The sequence below is a fragment of the Gigantopelta aegis genome, chromosome 8, assembly GCF_016097555.1.
Source record: "Gigantopelta aegis isolate Gae_Host chromosome 8, Gae_host_genome, whole genome shotgun sequence".
Classification (NCBI taxonomy): Eukaryota; Metazoa; Mollusca; class Gastropoda; order Neomphalida; family Peltospiridae; genus Gigantopelta; species Gigantopelta aegis.
In genome coordinates, this window is record NC_054706.1 from 29,632,839 (window position 1) to 29,649,636 (window position 16,798).

General features: G+C 37.5%; 3 protein-coding genes across 3 annotated transcripts in view; all 3 read left to right on the forward strand.

Annotated features, from left to right (window-relative positions):
* The first annotated feature begins 1,491 nt into the window (after window positions 1-1,491).
* LOC121379603 (serine/arginine-rich splicing factor 6-like) lies at window positions 1,492-1,938 on the forward strand. The gene has a single exon (XM_041508251.1). The coding sequence runs from the start codon at window positions 1,492-1,494 to the stop codon at window positions 1,936-1,938; it is 447 nt and encodes a 148-aa protein (XP_041364185.1).
* Window positions 1,939-10,721: 8,783 nt separating this feature from the next.
* Window positions 10,722-11,279, forward strand: LOC121379604 (sperm-specific protein PHI-2B/PHI-3-like). The gene has a single exon (XM_041508252.1). It carries the CDS (start codon window positions 10,722-10,724, stop codon window positions 11,277-11,279), a length of 558 nt encoding a protein of 185 aa, XP_041364186.1.
* Window positions 11,280-13,169: 1,890 nt separating this feature from the next.
* Window positions 13,170-16,798, forward strand: part of LOC121380074 (phosphatidylinositol 3,4,5-trisphosphate 3-phosphatase and dual-specificity protein phosphatase PTEN-like) — a 44,625-nt gene continuing 40,996 nt past the window's right edge. The window contains exon 1 of the mRNA XM_041508823.1: window positions 13,170-13,520. Coding sequence (XP_041364757.1) covers window positions 13,442-13,520 — 79 coding nt within the window. The 5' untranslated portion in view covers window positions 13,170-13,441. The remainder of the gene's footprint in view (window positions 13,521-16,798) is intronic.

The following is a 16,798-nucleotide window of genomic DNA, read 5'->3' on the forward strand; positions in this document are numbered from 1 at the left end:
CCTCCCCAGTATTTCTGCAAAAAACTATTTATTTTAATAAAAACAGTCATGATTATGATAGTATATAATGTATTTTACCAAAAATAGGTTACACGAAAATAAACTTGGTCATTAAGTGAATCAAATTATTCAAATAGCCCATTCACATAGGTATGATATATGGGAGGGGGGGGGGGGGTTGCGGGGAACACACACCCCTCACGCACACACCTTATTGGCCTGCGCCTCCCCAGTGCCAAATGTCTTCCGATACCTTGTTATTGATATGCATATATTCGTAGACCTAATGACATTTTTGCAAGAACTAATGACTGCTTACCAGCCTCGGTGGCTTCGTGGTTAAGCCATCGGACATAAGGGACCATTCAAATATTACGTAACGCTTAGGGGGGTGGGGGTGTAAGTCCAAGCGTTATGTGGCGTTACAAGGGGTGGGGGTGTATTGAACAGCGTTACGTAACACAATTTTGTTTTCTTTTAAACGTGCCATGCCATGACAACAATATATATTAGTAATATTCAATTAGGGTCTGGTATAATTTTTCTTTGTCAACCTTGATGGTGATCAATTAAAATGGCGCAAGTGAAAACCCGCGGGATTTTGTTCCCCCGCTGTACAGCAATACGTCACATTAATGACGTCATCGTAGTATACATGGGTATAAATAAACATTGCCACGTTGCTTTGTCTGTGTGTTGGGGGGGGGGGGGGGGGGGGATATTTCCGAGCGTTACGTAATATTTTGGGGGTGTATGGTCTAGCGTTACAAGGGGGTGGGTGGGTGTCTAATTTTGACAAAAATAGCGTTACGTAATATTTGAACGGCCCCTAAGGCTGGTAAGTACGGGATTCGCAGCCCAATACCGGCTCCCACACAGAGCGAGTTTTAACGACTCATTGGGTAGGTGTAAGGCCACTACACCCTCTTCTTTCTCACTAACCACTAGCAATTAACAAGTAACCCCCTGTCCTGGACAGACAGCCCAGATAGCTGAGATGTATGCCCAGGACAGCGTGCTTGAACCTTAATTGGATATAAGCACGAAAAGAGTTGAAACGAAATAAATAAAATGACTATTTTAAATTCGTTTTATAAGTTTTCTTCTGGTATTGTAATAGTTAAATATTTAAGTCATTTTATTCCTAGTATTACTGACTATAACATGTACCATAATGTATATGCTGTCTAATTTCCAGCTAAAAATAATATTGTGTTGAAAACAAATATGGAGTTGGTTTTTAAACAATAACTGTGATAAGTACCTATTTAGCCATAGATAATACAAGAACTAGCATTAAAAATGAAAGTTCTTCTTTTGTTCAGATCATAAAACTAGTTACCAATAGTGTACTAGATGTTGTCATTTTAATATTTTAAAGAAACACACTGTCAACAAACACAAAATTCTTTAGAATAGGCGCCAAAATAATTAATGTAAACAAACTCGCCAGTAGCTTCTTTTACGTCCGCCTGACTGCTATAAATAACAATGACTCATTGTATGACGTCATTCTTTTTTAACTTGTTGGAAACGGAAAACATCAAAATGAAAGAACCGCGATCGCGATCAATTTCTCCCCGATCCGGGTCCCAACCACGATGCCAAGCTGTGTCCAGATCACGAACTCGATCAAGAACTAAGTCTCCGGTCGTAATGGTAGAAGCCAAGCAGAGTAACAGAGGTCCCCTGAAAGGCAGATCCAGGAGCCGAGGTCGTTCGAGGGGCAGTAAGCGAAAGAGATCTCAAAGCAAAAAGTCTAGATCTCGTTCAAAGAAACGAAAGCGAGGAGCCAGCTCCAAAAAAAGGAAAGGCGGGAAAGGAAAAAAGAAAGGAGGGAAGAAAGGCGGAGAGCCAGCAGCGAAGCCAAAAGGAACTCCCAAGACCGCGAGTGAAGGAACTGAGTCCACCACTCCCACAGAGGAAAAGACCGAGTAAGAACATGGGAGGACGATGATTGCGGAATGTAGGCATGCCTGCAGGAAGCAATCAACACAATTCACAAGGCCCTTTTAAGGGCCACCTACATCTCACGAATGAAAGCTTATACCTCTTCCAATACACCAACTTTATATGAATAAGAATTTATTTACGTAACACCCTTGTATGGGGCAGCGTAATAACCATGATACGGCCTATACATTTATATACAAGAATAAGAATAATTTATTTGCATAACACCCGAATATGGGCAGAGCAAAAATAACAATATAATATACATTTATCTGCAGTAAGAATAACATAAATATACATTAATTACATGAACAAACATCTGAATCAACAAATACATATGTAATTTAAGCCTTATTACTAGTGATATTAATATTTAGGTAAAAGCAAATATTGTCAGAAGTGTACAGCACAATAACATGTTCCAATACATCAACGTTATAAGAATTTATTTGCGCAGGCCCGTATTGGGGAGGGGGGGGGGGTTCGTCCGAACCCTCCCGCAAACGTTGTTTAGGACTCCCCTTCTCCCCTTATCAAAGCTATACAATGTACATTATTCAGAATTCTAACTAATCTGGCAAAAAAAAAATTATAATAAAAAATAAACAACCCAAAGGAATCTACATGATTGTAGCAAAAATATTTAATTGTACTTTCTTCTATATTGATGACCTCGTAGTATTCGATAATTAAATAACAATGACAGCAGTTCTCCTTCCATTGATTTATTATTCAAAGAAATACGAGGTTAACAACAGCAAGTAATCCTGTTAGGTCAGGTCAGATTATAGGTTTCAACGTGCACATTCAGAACAAGCTGTTGTAGCACACGCCTGTCATGGGCGCAGGTGTCGACTTTGGCCGGCTCCACCATGCAGGACAGGAAAAGGTTTCGGGTGGGTCAAACTGGGGGTCAGAAGAGAACACAAGCAGCCCGACCAGGGTCGGTAATACGCGAGGGTTGGTGTTGGTGCTATTGAATTTGCAAATATCCCGTAGGATTAAAGCCAAATAGAAAATGCTGCGTAATTTTTAAGGTAATTTTGACGTATAATTTAGAATGATTCATCATTACTGAAAATGGAGCTAATTGGTTGATTTGACTTAGTTGATCGAAAGGTAGCTTCTGTCGAAAACTCCTTATCTTTATATAGAGATTCAAATCGTCACTGGCTTCTATATTTCTATATATATTAAGAATATTCCAGCGTCGGATTATGCTTTAGGTAAGGGGGGGGGGGGGGGGGGGGGGTGTTCCAAAACAATATGTAAATGTTTATAATTTGAAATTATAAATTTTATGTGAATATCAATTCAGATCTACGTGGTGGGGTTGGGTTTGTTAGCCAGGGGGTGGGCGTGCAACTGGGGAAACGGTTATTTCAAGTATTTCGAATCTGTTTATGACCAACATGTAGATGCCACTTTGATGATATGACGCGTCAGTGACACAAATGAAATGGGATGCAATACCTTATGCTGAAAACGTTTGAAGACTGCAACTGTAAATCTACTTATAACAGGGGCTGCATGATACACAATTTTAAGAACGTTATTGTTTCATTTTTCACAAATATGTTCATCATTAAAGGAACTGATTATAGTTCTGACGTACACGTACCTTTTTTGTTTGTACGGTTATACTAAGCAGTTGACATAAATATTTAAAATATACATCGGGTCAATACCCGGAATTCCTGTTGTGTGGTAGAATTTCATTATCTTGAATTTTAAAAATAAAAAATAGCCTTAATAGCAAAAATATAATCTACAAAATAGTCGTAAATCGTTTGGTTTAAAATATCATTTTTCAAATTCCAGATGCCAGGAAAACGCGTTCTAGGCTGTCAGAGGTTTCATAATTTCCAGGGAACAACAACAAAAAAGAAATGTTTTATTTAACGACGTACTCAACACATTTTATTTACGATTATATGGCGTCAGACATATGGTTACGGACCACACAGATATTGAGAGAAGAAACCCGCTGTCGCCACTTCATGTGCTACTCTTTTCGAATTAGCAGCAAGGGATCTTTTATATGCACCATCCCACAGATACGGTAGTACATACCACGTTCTTTGATATACCAGTCGTGGTGCACTGGCTGGAACGAGAAATAGCCCAATGGGCCCACCGACGGGGATCGATCCCAGACCGACCGTGCATCGAGCGACAATCTAATTAAAATTAGCTCCACTATTACATGTGGATCTAACAGCAGCCAGTTGAAGCTCATGTCCACCAATCAAAACCTTACTTGCAGAATCCCCCCCCCCCCCCCCCCCCCCCCCCCCCCCCCCCCCCCCCCCCCCCCCCCCCCCCATGCCAGTTATTTAAAAATAATTTGAAAACATTCCGAATTATCCTGAGGGTATACATGTTTCGTGTGAATTACGAATGCCGTAAAACATGTTTTATTTTATAAAATAAATAATTTGTAATGTAAAACTGAAGACTGATAACCCATCCCGTACGTATTGGTATGGTTCGCTGTACTGCGGCCACTAAAATAGACTCGCCCGATATTTTTAGAATTTGTATGCTCCCAAATAACGTTATAAAAGGCGAAGGTTGACTGGTCAATATTTAAATTATTATTTACAGACGAAATGTTACCTGGACATTGGAGACTACGCAGTGTTGTTAGCAATCTGATTAAAATTAGTTCTACTGGTCTAAATAAGGCATTCGTAATTCACATGAAACATATCGTATACCCTCAGGATAATACGGAATATTTTCAAATTATTTTCAAATCACTGGCATGATTCTGCAAGTAAGGTTTTGATTGGTGGACATGAGCTCCAACTGGCTGCTGTTAGATCCACATGTAATAATGGAGCTAATTTTTATTAGATTGATCGAGCGAGCGCTTTACCACTGGGCTACGTCCCGCCCCTCCAGAGAACATGCCCCAGCAAATACCTAGTCGAACCCTCCCACTCAAAATGCTGGCTACGGACCTGTTTGCATTACACCCTTATATGGGGCAGAGTAATAACCATAATAGGGCCTATACATTTATATACAGCACAATAACATATATATTCCCATTTCAGTTTTAAAATACATCCGCTGTACTCTTTATGGATTAGTCAGGGCACACTCACATTAGCCAAAGTAGGATACTCTGACCAATTCAGTTAGTGTATTGCCCAATATCAAATAATCTGGTGTCAGCAAACAGATATAAGAATGATATAACATCAATAACAACAACAAACCCCCCCCCCCCCCCCCCAAAAAAAAAAAAACCCCCCAACCCAACCCAATAATAATAACAATATTAATGTACAGGCTAGACGGAGACACAAAATTTGTATTCTATTTATAGGACTACAATGACTATATAGCCCATAGGCGTGACCAGAATTTTATATGGGGGGGAGGGACCCACTATGTATGTGTGTATGGTTTTATAAAATCTAATACAATAAAAAAAAAAGTGCTCATGTGCTCTCCCCCCCCCCCCCCCCCCCCCCCGCTACGCTACTGATATAGTCTAATAAATAAAGTATTTTTATAAAAATGAAATGGTCGAAGTACTTGGATATATATTAAATTACTGCCCCACTGATAGCCGGAACAAGAACTTTACAATAAAATGTTAATACATGGTTAGAATTTCAGTATCACCATTATTGTATGACATAATTAATATAAATTGTAAATTGCTATCAACAGTCGAAAAGTCGGAAAAGGAGTTTAACGTATCAAATAGTTGTTGCCTTTCAGCAAAATAAATAGAACAGTCTAAAATAAAATGTTGTTAATTTTCCACAGCTTGGGAAATATAAACAAACAAATCCTCATTTTAATTAGTTTTTAAGGTTTACATAATCCCCCATATGATGATAGAAATTTGATGTCCAGAGCAGTTAGCTATCCAATTTAAACTCTGATTTGAATACACTGTATATTCTGAGTTTAGAATCATTGTTTAGAATAGTAGCCTATCCTACCTGAATTTTATTTATTTCGACTGGAGTTCTAGTTTTTAACTTACGTGTATCTCTTTGAGGGTATTGTCAGAAGAGAACAGAACAGAACTCTATTACACTTAGGGCCATCGTTCGATGGAATTTGAGGAATATATATATACACAGTGTAACATTTACAACTACATGTATATACAAATGTAATTCATATATTTAGCATACATGTACAATTCAATTAATTATTATTGTGTCACCTTCCAATTATGCAATAATTTAGTCGTGAGGTAATTAGGGGCTCGCAAGCAGACCAATAAGCGTGAAACTAAATTACACCAATCAAGAACACTTAAAGGGCCGATTTCATATGTCTGGGTTATCAATGTGTTTTGGAAACATATGGGTTAAACCTAGGATAAACCCTGGGTCATGTTTACTGTGCATTTCACGTGTTAGTTTTTCAATAACCCTAGTTTAACACTGGGTTACAATTGTATTGCTTGTACCTGCCCTTGAGGTGGGTTTTTTTTTTGCTGAGTTTGCAAGGCCGTACCCCGAGAATCTCACTTTTTTATATATATAAAACTCCAAAAGAGCAACTAAAATCACTGCCTAAAAATTAGTAATTTTGCTATTCAGATGCCAAGAAATCGTGTCTACGGCTATGTAAATAAAATAAAATAAGAATTTAATTCTTGGGTTATAATACCACGCCAAATAATCCTTAAAATAGTAAACAAATTATTATTTAAAAATGGTTAATTTTGCTAAACGTTTTGGCACGTGCACAACAACCATGACTATGCCTTCTTAACGGGTGAGGTCTGGTGTATTTACGGTCATGTGAATAAAATAAACCCTCCGACGGGTCTGCATTTGCATACCGTGATATTTAGTACAATCATTACTAGACTATAGTAGATGACCCAGTATGACGTAGGTATTTTATACGTAAAATATATATGCCCTAATTAACCTAGCATAGCCATGATTTTATATTGGGAGTGGGACCCATACTATATACCCATACCCATATATCTATTAATGTATGAATATCTATATATTGTATGGATGTCGAGGTTGACTGTTACATACATAGATAGTAACGCACTGGCGCAGGGGATAATTAAATCCTTTCTGGCCTCACAAATTGTCCCATGCTGTTGCTGGGACTCGAACCTATGGCACCGAATCGTATTGTATGTATGTCGAGGTTGACTGTTACATACATAGATATTAACGCACTGGCACACGGGATAATTAAATCCTTTCTGACCTCATAAATTGTCCCATGCCGTTGCTTAGACTCGAATCTGTGGCACCGAATCACCCGCAAATTGCAGAGTCAAATGCAGACTAACCATGATGCGCTCTGAGCTATTGAGGCATCCATAAAAAAAGATGCTCTTTAACTCAACCACATGCATGGGGCCTTATGTATGCATCATGTTATACAAATTTAATAGTTAAAAAAGGTTTGGTTGGGTGGGGGATTGGAGCATGGCGTCCTTGTTCCCCATCACTGCGTACTCTTTCAATATATTTATTCAAAACAGTTACCCGTGTTATATATTTGGACGGCCCATTGGGCTATTTCTCGTTTCAGCCAGTGCTGCACAACTGGTGTAACAAAGGCCGTGGTATGTACTATCCTGTCTGTGGAATGATTCATATAAAAGATCCCTTACTGCTAATCGAAAAGAGTAGCCCATGAAGTCGCAACAGCGGGTTTCCTCTCTTAATATCTGCGTGGTCCTTAACCATATGTCTGGCGCCATATAATCATAAATAAAATGTGTTGAGTGCGTCGTTAAATAAAACATTTCCTTCCGTCCTTCCTTTATTGGACGGTGTAAAATAAATACAGCAGAGTAGCCTACTCGGGTTATATATTAGTACGCCATTTAGCCATGCTTCTCACAAACAGGATAGCACATACCACGGTCTTTGATATACCAGTCGTGATGCACTGGCAGGAAAGAGAAATAACCCAATGAGCCCAGAGACGGGGATCGATCCCAGATCGATAGCGCATCAGCGGACCACTCATCACTTGGCTACGCCCCCCCCCCCCCCAAAAAAAACCCCTATAAAGACAGGCACGGTGGAGAGCAGGGGGCTCTAGTCTCTCCCCCCTCCCCCCTCATAATTTCGAATAAAATATATTGGTAGTAAATCTTAAAGCAGAGATGAATTTTACTTGTAGAATGCAGGAAATTGCATTTCAGGACATCTAGTTTTCCAAATTGTTAAAATGAGCATACCTCGAACCCCCTAGAAAGTTTGCTTTGCGCCTTCGATCTCAGTCACACACACACACACACACACCCGTCACACACACACACACACACACACACACACACACACACACACACACACACACACACAATGTCTACTTGCTTCCGCCGTGCCCGAAAGACCTGTACTTGGTCCTCTTACAACAGTGACTTTTATAATATTTGTCTAGAACTTCATTTCTGGTGTGAACTAATACACATTTTACATCTAGTCATGTGTATTGTATTCGTCCAGCACATCACAAGGTCAATATTTAAGATTTTATTTGGAGACTTACAAAATCCACAGGTCTATAGATCATAAAAGTTAAGTTGAACGCCAAACGATCATATCAAAACACCATTTCAATATTCTATAGAAATTGGGACAACCTAGAACACTGGATACACAGAAATCAATATTTAAGTTGGAAGTTTCAAATGTAGGTAGACCTACATTGGTTTTAGCCGTCTATACAAATACATTTTACCAACTATACTCTTTAAAAAAAGTAGGGGAACTCTAATAAGAATTTACAATTGCCCAAATTGTAAGGTATATTAGCTGTGGGGAATGGTTATATGATAATAGTGAATTAATTGGGAAAACATTATAACCGGTAGTTCAGTATTACAGTAGGTTTTATGACCAGCAAAGATCTTGAAGGACAAATGGGGTCAGAAGTGAATTTTGAAAATTGACGTGTTTTTTTATCAGTAAATCGCAAATTCAAACAATAAAAATTACTAAAAACAAAACAATAACAACTGTATGATCAACAGAATGAAAAAGATTGACAGAAATAATGTTCCACAGTGATTAATGGACCTTCCTGGAAATGGTCAAAATCGAGAATGAAAAAAATAAAGAAAGAAGTGTTTTATTTAACGACGCACTCAACACATTTTTTTTAAATTTACGGTTATATGGCGTCAGACATATGGTTAAGGACCACACAGATTTTTTTAGAGGAAACCCGCTGTCGCCACATAGGCTACTCTTTTACGACAGGCAGCAAGGGATCTTTTATTTGCGCTTCCCACAGACAGGATAGCACAAACCATGGCCTTTGTTGAACCAGTTATGGATCACTGGTCGGTGCAAGTGGTTTACACCTACCCATTGAGCCTTGCGGAGCACTCACTCAGGGTTTGGAGTCGATATCTGGATTAAAAATCCCATGCCTCGACTGGGATCCGAACCCAGTACCTACCAGCCTGTAGACCGATGGCCTGCCACGACGCCACAGAGGCCGTTAAATCGAGAACGACACCCCACGCACGTGTACGGGGAACTGGGTGATGCATGTGCAAAATATGAAATGTGTTTCGGTGTGTTGATAAAGAGACCTGAACGTCAAAACGTATGTTCAGTTTAATAGTTTATATTAACATTAATATTTCAGGTTCCCCTACTTTTTTTTTTTAAAGAGTATATATTTATATAACAAACTAGCCTATTACATATAGACTGTTATAATAAAGTTGTATCTCGTTTAATAATTATATTTTATAAATTTGAACAATTGTGTAAATCACATAAATATATCTATGGATTGGAACGTTTTTAATTCAATAAATGTTTTGGGGATTTAAATTCTAAAACATTTGTGCACGTTTAGCAACTATGTTCATTAATGTAACATGTATAGTAACAGGGGCGCTGCGTGATCTGGACCTGGGGGGGGGGGGGGGGGGGGGGGGTCGAATATGAACCAAGTGGACCTTTTTCTATTTTGTTTTTGCACCACCAGAAACTCCATATGTATAAACCTGTATGTTTTAGTTCTGCTAGCGGACCCCCTAGCCTACGCCCCTGAGTAGGCCTATAAGAAATATGTTTAATTAAAATAAGTTTACATCCATTTATAGGGCTCATATATTATTGTTTGTTTCCGCAATAAATAAAGAACAAAATATCGGAATACTTGATATAGACCAAAATCTGAGTTTTTAAAAAAAAACGTTACAGACCTAACTTGTTTTATGTGCATGCGTACGGTGCTATTATGTGAAATATATTATTAACATACAAGCCTGCTCTCTGGAGTTTAGTTTTTAATTGTTATTCATAGTGTTCTGGGATATGTTGGTAAATATTAAACAATGCTAGTTTAAATTATTGTTACAAATATGAATATTAATCATGCAGTTAGGCGTACATGACCGTTCTAAAGTGCTTTATTAACAATTTCTTGAATCAGTACTTTTATCTGTTGTGAAAAAAAAGACAACAAACGGGACGTCAAAATATCTCAAAACTACTTTTAACTGATTTTTTTAAAGTAATATGATATTCATAAAGTTTTAATTATTATGATAGTTTACAGAAAAACACACATGAATTAAAATTAACATTTTGACGTCGTTTTTAACAGTAGCAGCGTGTGTGCTTTCTTTCGCGTCGGCACTGCACAGGCATAAATAGGGCCTATGACGTCAACAATCACATAATCCAAACTTAAAAATGACCGGTTCAAGACGCTCTAGATTGCGTTCGAGATCTAGTCGATCACGATCGCGATCGCGATCTAGGTCCCAAAAATCTATACCGATGTCCCGATCTAGGAGAAGTAGGTCTAACCGATCTAGCACCAGGTCAATGGAGAATGCAATTTCTCGCAGATCTCGACAACCTACTTCGTCTGTGGAACTACCATCCACTATGGTCCTAAAAGTAATTGATGCAATCACTCAGGACAAGGATATGAAGGGATCATCTCTTCAGACGATCTGCAGACGAATTGCAGCCGATTATAAGGCTATGCCTGTCAAACTGCTGAATGGACAAATCAAGAAGGCGATTATCAAGGGACTCAGCAGAGGATTTATAGTTCGTCCAAGAGGCTCGAAGGCCAAGGGTACCGTTGGACGCTTTCGCCTTGGGAGGATCCCTATTTTAATGGAATCTCATCGTTACTGGTCACGTGGAAAGGCAGACAATGACGATGATGGCGACAGCAAGGGCAAATCCCATAAAAAACGTAAACGCAGTAAGATCAGTAAAAAGGGAGCCTCAAAGAGCAAGAGCCGAGGTCGCAGCAAGAAACAAAAAGGCAAAAAGGGCGGCAAGAAATCAAAGTCGCGCAAACAAAAGAAAGGCCGAAAGTAGGCCAGATTACAACCACAATTACAAAGGCCCTTTTAAGGGCCACCAACCCTCCCGAATGAAACTTTTTTCCATCCAATTCTATAGCAACACACAATAATAATAATAATAATAATAATAATAATAATAATAATATAATGATAATAATAATAATAGGCCTAATAGTAATGATAATAATAAACAAATTAATTTAGAACATAATTTTAGTAATACCAAAACAATTGTTAATAGGTCTATGTATCAAAAACAAATACTAAGGTGGAAAAATGTCATCAAAAATACAACCATTCACGCTCCAAGACACCCCCCTTTGTCTCTTTGTAACCAGTTGGGGGCGGGACGTAGCCCAGTGGTAAGACGCGCGGTCGGTGTGGGATCGATCCCCGTCAGTGGACCTATTGAGCTATTTCTCGTTCCAGCCAGTGCACCACGACTGGTATATCAAAGGTCGTGATATGTACTACCCCACCTGTGGGATGGTACATATAAAAGATTATTTGCTGCTAATCGAAAAAGGTAGCCCATGATGTGACGACAGCGGGTTTCCTCTCAATATCTGTGTGGTCCTTAACCATATGTTTGATGCCATATAACTGTACATAAAATGTGTTGAGTGCTTCGTTAAATAAAACATTCTTTCTTTCTTTCTTTCTTTCATAACCAGTTGAGGGGGTGGAAGAGTTCCGCTCCAATCAAAAAACAAGAAAAAAAAGAAAAGAAGAAACATCCCATGTAAAAGTTAGTCTCTTATAAAAACGAATAGTATACCATTTTATCATGACATGTCCAAGGGTCACTCCCTTTAGTTGGACAATCTAGTCATAACCCAACTAAATAAATATATAATATAATAGGTCAAATAAATATTTTTTAGATTGGGGGGGGGGGGGGGGGGGTCACTATGAGGGCCCAACCCACACTATGTATGCATGTATGATTTTATATATAAAAAAATAATACTGTAGAAAAATAAGTTTTATTGAGGGGGGGGGGGGGGGGGGGGGCATGGCCCCATGCGCCACCCACCCACTCCCTTGCTAAGCCACTGACCTCGCCTGGTCATTTCGTGGTTTAAAGGGAGGTGGGCTTTTTGTAAAAATAAATAAATACAAAATTAAAAAATTAAAAAATTAAAAATGAAACAAATAAATAAGTAAGTAAATAAATAAATAAATAAAAAATAAATAAATAAATAAATAAATAAATAAATAAAATTAAATATATGGATCTTCCATCATTTTTTTTTTTTTAAATATTAAATTCCCCAATGTAAAGCCTAGAGGGTATGTACCTATCGCAGCCCCTGAAAAAGCTAATTTTTAGTGAAAGAATTTTAAAATATAAAATAATATGTCTGACGTCTTCCTTCCTTTAATTTTTTTTATAATATAACACAACTGTCAACAACACTGATTGCTTCTGATATTCTACCTCTCAGCGTAATATACTGTCACTCTAATTAATGTCATGATCATAACCTGTAGCAATTAGTATTTTTCACATACCACTTGCTTTGAAAACAATCATGCGTGAACGCTAGTTGCAGGTTTATGCAGCGGTCAGTGGGTCACATTCAGCACTCAAGGTTCATTTGACCTATTTACCCGACGACGGAGGTCATTGAAGTGGGTCTTTGGAACTTCAAGATATCTGATCTTTGACCCGATCTCAATAAGCTGCAGGAGTTGTTTATACCATCGTTCGCTTAATAAATACTCCGCACAACGAATATTTAACTAACCATTACTTTGCTTAATTTAATAAATGTATCACAAGTTGTTTTCCTGTTAATAATTACAGTTAAATGTTTAGAGAAATCCGCCCTATTTTGTATACTTACCGCGCATTAATATTATAAGGAAGCCGCCATTGATTATGGAGACATGGTTTCCGTAGGTTAAACTGAGAATCGGTAGACTTTCTGCCTACAAAATGTTGTTTTCTTTTATTAATGGATAACACTGCTGAAGTGGCAACGTTTGATGGCGTAAATATGTGACGAGATCTGTCAGTGTGTGTGGAAAATATGGATATTGTGTGTGATTTGGAGTTCATAAATTTCATGACGGGCCAATGAGGATGTTGATACAAACCTTCTCTAGTTGATTCCTGAATTAAGTTCCTGTTAGCCGTCAACTTGGTGACATACTAAACGGCACCAGAAGATGGCCAACAAGATAAAAGGCTGGGTTAGCAAAAACAAACGGAGACACAAAGAAGACGGCTTCGATCTGGACCTTACATGTATCCTCAGTACAAAATGTTCTTGCATTGAAATGTTAAATTGTTTATTTTATGTGAATGTTTTTCTGGATTAATTTTAAGTTTGTGACATCAGTATATATTTTTAAACAACATGTCATATTACTCCACAAATAACCCCTCAAAAGTACAAAACCTCTTGCATTGAAATGATAAATATTTGTTTATTTTATGTGAAGGTTTTTCTGGATTAATTTTAAGTTTCTGACATCAATATTTCTTAAAACAATATATCATATTACTCCACAAATAACCCCACAAAAGTGCCAAAAAACCCTCCATACCAGACATACACAGTGATAGAAATAAGCAGAATTTGTTACTAATCCACCGGACAAATACATCTAGAAATCTACTTGTCCACCAATATTTTCACTTGTCCAAATATATGGAAAACTTATTTTATTCAAGTGTCAGGTTGATGTTTGTGATTGCTATATAATAATATTCAATGGTTTTATTTTTACGCAGCACTTCTTGACATCATAAGAGTCTTATGAGTATCAATACTATCATTTTATAAATACATAGTATGTACAAGTACATGTACAGTTTTAATCAACATGTATGTTCAATGAAAGAAATAAGTATAAATTTTCACTAGTCCACCGGACAAATATATCTAAAAATCGACTTGTCCGCCAATACTTTAACTTGTCCAAATAAGCTCTTAGTTTTATTCAAGTGCAAGGACATTAGTTTTAATTATTCAAAATGAAACTGCATTGAACATTTTCACTTGTCCACTTGACAACCACTGAGGTACATTTTGCTTGTCCAAGCCGATTTTCACTTGTCAGAACAGACAGACAAGCGCTTATTTCAAACACTGATGTTTTCGTTATCAAAGTCATTAAAATTGGTAGAGCAGTTTAGGTTGCCAGGACATACATGTGCATGTATGACAATAGTCTTGTAAAACAAAAATATCAGGCTTCATGATTTGAAATTTTATGTGAAACACTTTTTGGGGTTCATGGCCCCGACGTCCATTTTGATTTTAATTACTAACCTCAGATTATTTTCTGGCAAAAAATCTGACTGGTCACTGTAAACAGGGCGACATGCTTTGATGTAGAGTCTGGCACCAAAGTAAAACAAGGGCCCAACAAGGTGTCAAGTGAGCTATGACAGTTAACAAGTTTGTGTGTTGACGTCTCTTCACTATTGATAATAACTTGGCGGCTTGACCTGACTTTTGGCAAAAAATACCTTCTATTTTGCAGGCTACATTAGTGCCTGATAGGGATAGGACAGTTTGGTTTTTTAATTTTAGGTTCGATTTTCAATATTTGGTTAATGGTTTGATTTATTCACAATACTTTCCACAAGTAGTACAAGTACGCCAGTTTTATAAACTATTTTAAGAGCACAACACATTATTTTTAATGGTTATTTGTAAAATATATAAAACTATATATTTTGACTAGAAAACAAAAATTGCATTTTTACCATGCCATAATAGCATGTTGGTTCTGGGATACTTGGGCAATGTTTCCCCTAGGATTTGAGTTCAGAGGATTGGCAAAATAATTTGACCTGAACTGAGCACCTAATAGGGGTGACAGTAATAGTGGGTCCGGGGATAGTTATTTTATAATTCTTGAAGTTAATATGTGTTAACTTTTAAAAATGTAAAAAAAAATTGCTGGGATGAAACATGCTTGGCTTAAAATGTTTATTCTATTGGCAGATTCATCACAGAGGTTAGTCCCTATTTTGGGAGGTTACAATTTTTATGGTCCAGCAAAGAAAAAAAATCAAAATGCACTGCATTTCGCAAATTGATAAACGGTACACCGAACTGTGGGTATAAAACTGCAATTTTAATGAACTGCGATTAACCGTATGTGTATACAATTATTACAATGTAGCAGAGTTTGACAAATCTGCTAGCTCGACGTCCGTGGCTAGTGGTTTTTAAATTCGGGCTAGTGAGAAATGCAAAACCACTAGCCCGTAGTGCTAGTGGTTTCCACCCCCCCCCCACCCCCCCTCCTTATTGCTTGATCGTGTTTTTTTCTTTTTTCTTTTTCTCTCGGCTGAAATTTCGTTTAATAAATTTGATTATGACGTTTGTCATTGAATAATATCAACAACACAATCAGTATATAATAATAATCCACTTGAACTAGGTCTGCAAAATGCAGTAACATGCTATCTTTACATCGTCACAGTTACAGCATGCATTACTTTTCCCTTTCAAGTTTCTGGCACAGGAAATAAGTCTAATGACATGCATGTTTTGATTGGTTGGACACATTAGGTGGTAGTTAATCTCGCACATATGTTTTAGGTTAAGAACTGGAAACTCACCAATCGTGACGACAGGTTAATCCCAATCTTTAAATTTCAGTGTTTGTTTTATTTACCTATTGTTTTCTAATTTAACAATTACGCTTACATGTGGTTATCAGCAATCAGGAAAACAATTTACTTTAATGGTAACCGTACATGCAGTATCTCGGCTTGGCCTATTACATGTAGGCCTAGTGGTTTGGATAATGCGTCACAGCTGCCGATATAAAATAATACCTTTTTTGTTCATCAATGGGTGTCTTAGCTCAGAACAGGGGAGATAATAAAACAGGTGGCACGTCACTCATCAAGGTCCAACAAACTCTGACAATAGCTGTATTTTTTTCATTGCTTTGTCATTCTTTGTTATACCACGATCATAACGGACCAAAACCGTATCGGCTCTGTGCATGACGTTCCTATACAGCACGGTTCTGCACAGGACGGTCTATAGTATACGATGCAGTGAACGGTTACCAGTCGTTACCAGTTAACGTTTGTCTACACATGTACTGAGATATGGGGGGGGGGGGGGGGGGGGGGCAGTAAAATCAGTAATAATAAAGAAAATATATGTATATTGTGGATAATAGTATTAAAAAATATATATAGTGATGACGGCTCTGTACAAGACGTTCCTACACAGGGCGGTCTAGTATTTTATATACTAAGATATGGTGGAAAACACATTAACAGTAAAGGGAATAAATATATATTTTGTATTGTTCCTACACAGGGCGGTCTAGTATTTTATATACTTAGATATGGTGGAAAACACATTAACAGTAAAGGGAATAAATATATATTTTGTATATAAAGAAAATATATGTATATTGTGGATAATACTCAATTATTATTTATATATATATTTAACGTGTGCGTATTAAAAAATATATATAGTGATGACGGCTCCGTACAGGACGTTCCTACACAGTACGGTTCTGCACAGGACGTTCTATAGT